We start from the raw sequence: 6,266 nt of genomic DNA, 5'->3' as shown, positions 1-6,266 counted from the left end.
CCTAATCCTTTTTGTTGCCAAGGTTTTCTTGTTGATTTAGATATATTATTTCTATTTATAGTATTACTTTAATTTTTGATATGCAAATAGCAGATACAGGAAATAAAATGTTACATATTGGTTCTTATACTAAAAGTCGGGCATATTCAAAAGGTATTTCTTTAAATAAATCTATGTATGCTTATAGAGGGTTAGTAAAAATTTTTTAAAAAGGCATTTTACTGGGGCAGTACTGACCCTGAGATACGAAAGTTAAGGTAGCGAATGGGATTAGATACCCCAGTAGTCTTGACTGTAAACGATTCCCCTCGCTCCCGTTGTCTCGTTCCGCGCTACTACTAAGTAGCAGCACATGCCTCTGTGAAGGCCCTTCTCTGTCTGCTTCTTTCCCGTTACCGCGTACCGTGCCGTTGCTTAACGGCCTCTCCCTCCTCGGGAGGCGAGAATCGCCCTTCCCCTGTCCGTTCCCCTTCTGTTCCCCTTCTGTCCCCGACGTGGCATCGCTCCTAGTCACATGCAGCCCCCGGTTAGGGGAGACTGTGATGGCGTTGGGCCCGGTTGTGGCCTGGCCTCTATTGCCACCTAAGGTTGGTTCTGGCCTAGCGCGTTCGTCTCCCTTAACACCTAGGTCTGATCGTTTAACCGGTTGGCTCCCGCGTCGACGTCCGTAAGAGCTGGAGTCGAACTCCGTCCCCCCTGCCGCCCTGGCGGTGTTCGTTGGGGTGTCGCACGTTCTCTGGCGTAATGGTCCTTTCCTCGACACTTCGAGCAGGTTTCCCCTCTTCGTCTCGTTATTCCGTTAGGCAAGGGGCAGTTCCTTCCCATATGCCCCTTTCCCGTGCATTCATAACAGCGTATCGCATCGCTCTCGTCTGCGGTAGTTCCTCTTCCTGTCAGAGTGATCCGCCTTGATGCGTTAGCGTTCCCGCCGAATCCCGTTCGTCGCTTCGTGTTAGTGCTATCGATCTCCTGTTCCATACGCTGCCTCTTCGCGCGCCAGGCCTCCAAAGGCGCAGCCCATTCTCTTAAGGCCGTGGATGCCTCCTGCCAGCTTTTGAATTCCTTGCTTCCCTCTTGAGTCAGTCGTTCATCTATTTCCTCTGGTATTTCCGCAAAGAATCACAGCACCAGTTCCTCAGCCGCTAGAGTCTCTCCTTGAGCTACTATTTCAGCAAATCGAGCAATGTACTCGTTATAGTCTCCCCGCCATGGATTGTCCTTCATTCGCTCCAGCATCCTTTCGCGCGATAAAGAGCCGAACCTCTCACATAGTCTCTCTCGTACGAGTTGCCAATCTGACATTTCTGTTCCCGATCTTTGTAGGAGTTCCCAATGCGCTATGGCTTTACCCGTCAAGTATTTCCTTAATTGGAGTCTCCACTGTTCTTTTGGTACCTCCAATTCTCGGAATTCCTGTTCTATCAGGCAAAGGAAAGAACGCATATTGGCCCCATCTTCGGTCGCGGCGATTCCCTTTCGAATAGAGTTGTCTTTCTGGGCGTTGGCTCGGATTTCAGTGTTGGCTCGGCTTTCGTTCGTCTGGCGATGAGTCTTCAATTCATCTGTCATTTGGCGAAGCAACTCCATTAATCCCATTTTCCACTCGGCGTCCTGGTTCCTCGCCAGGGTCGAGCCCTTCCTACTTACGGTTGACCCGCTCTCCCGATGGGATCTTGTCCTCCGCGGTTCGGGAAGAGGTTCCTCGATTTCTCTAGGTGGGCTTTCAGTGGTGTCCGAAGTTTCCTCGATTGGCGTATGGGGAAGTCCGTCGTCCTTCCGCTTCGGGTTTGTCAACAGGCGTTCCCTGTCCCTTGGAAGCGTAAATCCCACTGGGTTCGTGAATTTGGGAATTTTTCCTACTAAGGAAAGGGTGTTTGGTTATATTTTGAGTAGGAAGTTGCCTTTCCATTCCCGTTCCGGGAATGGAAAGGCAACTTCCGTATGTATGTATCGTATGAGTAGTTTGTCAAAATTAAGGGGGATACAAAGGTATTAGAACTGAGTACAGAGTTTCCCGGACGGTGGTTGAAGAGATTCCCTAAGGGTGGCTGGCGCCCCCGCAACCGAGCAAAAAACTGTGCGGCCAGACTCATTCTGTGTAGCTGTAGGGTTTATCGTTTATGGTCTACGGTTTTGTGGTGTAGGGGTCAGGGTTGACCGTCTAGGGCGCTAGGGCTTAGGGCTTTTTTTAAGGCTTCAGTGTTTAGGCTAGGGGTCGGGTTTGGGCGTTCCCATGCCTCTCCCCTTACAGCTCTTTTCATGCTTTTGGACTCAAGTATCCAGTTCAACTGTGGGTGGAGTGTTGGTGGATTGCGGCACCGCGACACCGTGGACTCACGCAGGACTTGGACGGTGTTTTTGTGGAGCCCTTCGTGCGTGTTACCTGCTGCAGGTTATGGTGCTTGCTGCAGGTTATGGTGCTTTATTGGCTGGCGCCACAGTGAAAGCCAAGGATATTCTTCTGGAGATTGATCAAAATCTCACCCGCTCGCGGGAACAACCGATGAGATCGGAGTTGGGGCGTCGGGCGACAAAGTGTCACCCCAGAAGTGTTATCTGTATCTCTGAACTTCTCTTTAGGATGTGACTGATATCGGATTGTGCTGTTTGCGATGGTAATGCGTTTAGTACAAATTGGATCTCGCAATAACCACGTGTTGCAGGGCTAGCGGCCCGGTGCGTTATGTGCCGCCATGTTTACTCATGGCATCGAAGCAACGGAGCTCCAGACGCATAGGAGCGCTGCAGCCAGTGTCCTGCTGCTGCAGGTGATAAGATTTGCACAGCTATCCGTGGGATGCAAAGAACCCCTTGATGGTTACTCTATGCATTATGTCCCAATACGTACTGAAAGCTCGGTTACAAACATCTCTGCTGCACACCCATGTGATGCGCACACTAGCTCCCTCTGCTCAACGCACACCTGCAGCGCGAGACCTGCTACAATTTCCTTCTTTGTTCGATTCAGACTGTTGGCGCAGGGCATGTGGTGCAACTCATGCTTCGTATCAAGCTCAAGCATCACATGGTCGTAGCCTTATACGGCTTGTAAAGGAATCGCAGCATCTGTCCTGCTCTTCTGTGGGACGGCTACCAGGTCTCACGGTTATTTTCTGCGTTACATGAAATGCGAGTGGAAAGCTGAAAACCAGTATCTTTGACCCCTGGTATGCTACAGGGTGCACTGTAAGTTGGGTATGCTGATGTTTGGGGTCAGTAGGTAACCAAAGCTAGAACCGAGTGCAGCACAAAGTTACGGCGAACTAAGGAGAAGGTTGGGCTTGTACAGGCATGGCTGCGTGGGCTCGGTGCTCGAGCGGAACAGCCACAAGTAGGCAGGTCGCGCCAACTGTACAGTTGTGCTGGGGAGCAAGGCTTGTATGCCGATGAGTACGTTAATCAAGCTCCCAAGTATTGAGTACGGTTCGTTGGCTGCCTTGAATTCTCAATGGGTTTCAAGTTTTTGGACGTCCTTGGATAAAATAGGTTTTGGAAGGGAACGAGACAGATGTTTCTGCTGAATTGAGTATTCTGGGTAGCAGAGGGGAGGCTGCTTTGTCCACGTGTAAATGAACGCTGCGGCTTTGCATCAACCGAATGCACGACTGCACGGAATGCACAGTATATGCACATGAATGGAAGCGGGGTGCTGCTGATGTCTGAAAGGGCTAACGGGTCACCATCCCCAGCATTGCTCAGAGCCTCTGGGTTTATAAACCAGACTCAATCACGTCTTGAAGTAATTGGCGCCTTAGGTCTAGAAGCCAGTTTTATTTTTTCAGTGCATACAGAACCGTTGTGAGAGCTCTGAGTGCAGTTGTAGAACTATGCCGTTCAGAGGTTGATAGCTAAAGCACCGAGCTTGCTTCCCTGCGCGCAGTGTTAAAGTGATCCAGCATTATTGCTTCTACCCTTATTGGTTCATGATCAAAGATGGCAGCAGTCATCTACGAAAGCTTGATGTTACAACTGCAGATTCAAAGCGATAGAGGGCGCCTACAACTGCCTGCCTGCAAACCCATTCGGTATTGAGCTCTACGTCTTATGAGGGAAGGAATGGCCACGGTTTGTTTGTTTAGAATTTTAGACGTCACTCATGAATACAGGTTTGACACGAAGTTCATGTGATGCTCGCGATTCATGCCGTTTGAAAGGTGAAAGAATGAGAGGAGGCTGAAGGTCAACTCCTTATTGCTACCATTGATTCTATCGTCAAGACTTGCGATCCAAGCTGTGTTGTTTGCCACCAGCTTTGCTATGCTTGGCCTTGCTGCCAAGCATCAGCAAAGGGGAATTCAGGCTTAGCTACAGCACACAACAGAAAGGGTCAGTAAACGCTGCTTCCCTAAGCCTGTGTGCCTAAGGCTATAAGACCTAAATGCTCCATATCAGTGCCAAAAACCGATGAACATACCCACTTTATCCAATTTATAGAGCTTCGCTTCCCGTCAAAACTCTCGAACCATACGTTCTACGGTCTGCATTCCCCCCAAAGACGAACACCATCGGACGACCGGGAAGTACACCAATTCCGGAGAATGAAGCCGCCAGACGCCTCATCGGACACTTGACATCATCTCCAGTCTTCGTGCCCCCTTACTCTGGGAAACCCTTTCTCTTCACGACCAATGCCAGCTGTAGGGGTGGACTAGCACGGACCGCCTACAGTTAGCACAGGAGCCTTCACATGGCCATGGTAGGTTAAGTGAAAGCAAGTGCAAACGTTCACTAACTGTATTCGGAGGCAAAGTATGCAGAAAAGGAAGCTTCGTTGAAACTTCCTTGTGTGCACGCGTGGCGCTGGCTCGTATTACCAGCAGCAGCGAGCTGCGCTGCAACCGAATCTTCTCCCCGCAACGCCCAGGCCTGAGGTCAACGCCCAGGGCGCCTGAGGATAAGGGAAAAATGTCAGCTGCTTTGGGGTAACTCTTGCTCTAAGTCTTTACCTAATCGCATCTCGCTTCTGTACTTGGTCAGGGCCACAGAGCAAGCGTTAGAACTACTGGTGCACACCACTACAACGCTCTGCCAAAACAACTACAGTTGTCATTTTATCGCGAACGATAGAAATTTGTGAGCACTTAGAAACAAAGAAAACAGGGAAACACATCTTGTAAAGGGCCAGGCTAGAGGAACAGACCAGGCGGGTACTGTAGATGGTCGTCTGGCGGGCAGTTCCAATGAGTTGACCCTGGCCATTCTCACAGGGAGAAATGGTCATCAGTTCTTTCCTTCCAGAAACTTGAATCCCTTAACAACCACCTTTTTATTGTGTGCTTCAGGATATTTAGTGAAAATAGGCGGGGATGTACCAATCTAAGTATACTAGGGAACTCAATGTAGGAGCTGGAGCTGGACGTGGTTCGTCGGGGCTGTCGGTGCTTGGCGCTGGAGTGCTCATAACAAATAGTCACTTTGCAGGCACATTTCCTTTAAATTACGGCGTGCAAAATCATAGCATAGAATGTGTCATCGCAGCAGATTGTAATACTTCCGATGCTAGCGGTAAATAAGGACCTTCTAGCGCTTACGTGCCTGACCTTCCAACAGTAGCAGACCTCGACGAACTAAGTCTCGAGATGTAAAAATGACGACATTACCACCAGACGGCACGGTACCAATTACTCCTAATTTTTATTCCAAGATGGGTGGTTTCTTTCCAGCTGTCTCCACCGACTCTATACCTTATACGGCACCTACCGCCGTCCTGGAAAGAACGCACGCTCCGGTGACCTATTTTGAAGTCGATGGGACCGAGCACGGGCTTGCCATGAGCAATCACGATATATCTGGGGGACCCAATAAGTTCGGATCCATCAAAGCGGGTCTTGCAGTTGCTGCCGTCTTCACCGTCATTGCTGGCCTGGTGCTCCTACACTTCCTGGGCTTCAAAGGGGGAGCCCTCTCACAGTGGCTTGCCGAAGGAGAAATGCATTACCTCGTACGTTAATGCCTGTAATTACCTTCCATTAAGCGTTGCCGAACCTTTTGCTGGATCGGAACAGCAGCGGCATCGTACTGTCACATCCACTTAATGGTGCATGCAACGGTTTGGGTTCTATATTCCTAGGGACCAAGGCGGGTAGGGCTGCAGAGAAGAATACATCAGGAACATCTTAACGTGAAGCGCTCCAGCGTGGCGGGTTGTTGATGGGCGCTTCCGAAGCGGTCTCTGAGGCGGCCACGTGCTGTTATTGCGAGACTAACCGGACGGTTGGACGGTACTGCTTAGTGCGGATTGCGTCATCTAAAGAGAGGCGCGCGCG

General features: G+C 50.2%; 1 protein-coding gene across 1 annotated transcript; it reads right to left on the bottom strand.

Moving 5' to 3' along the window:
• Positions 1 to 1,119: 1,119 nt before the first annotated feature.
• On the bottom strand, positions 1,120 to 1,596 carry EMH_0056190 (uncharacterized protein; the record flags this gene model as incomplete). The annotated part of the gene is made up of 1 exon (XM_038022454.1): positions 1,120 to 1,596. One exon carries the CDS (start codon positions 1,594 to 1,596, stop codon positions 1,120 to 1,122), a length of 477 nt encoding a protein of 158 aa, XP_037878308.1.
• Positions 1,597 to 6,266: the final 4,670 nt, after the last annotated feature.

The sequence above is a fragment of the Eimeria mitis genome, genomic scaffold, assembly GCF_000499745.2.
Source record: "Eimeria mitis Houghton genomic scaffold, Emh_scaff2606, whole genome shotgun sequence".
In the NCBI taxonomy this organism is placed as follows: Eukaryota; Apicomplexa; class Conoidasida; order Eucoccidiorida; family Eimeriidae; genus Eimeria; species Eimeria mitis.
The sequence above is the reverse complement of the archived record's forward strand: the minus strand, read 5'-3'. Positions and strand labels throughout refer to the sequence as shown.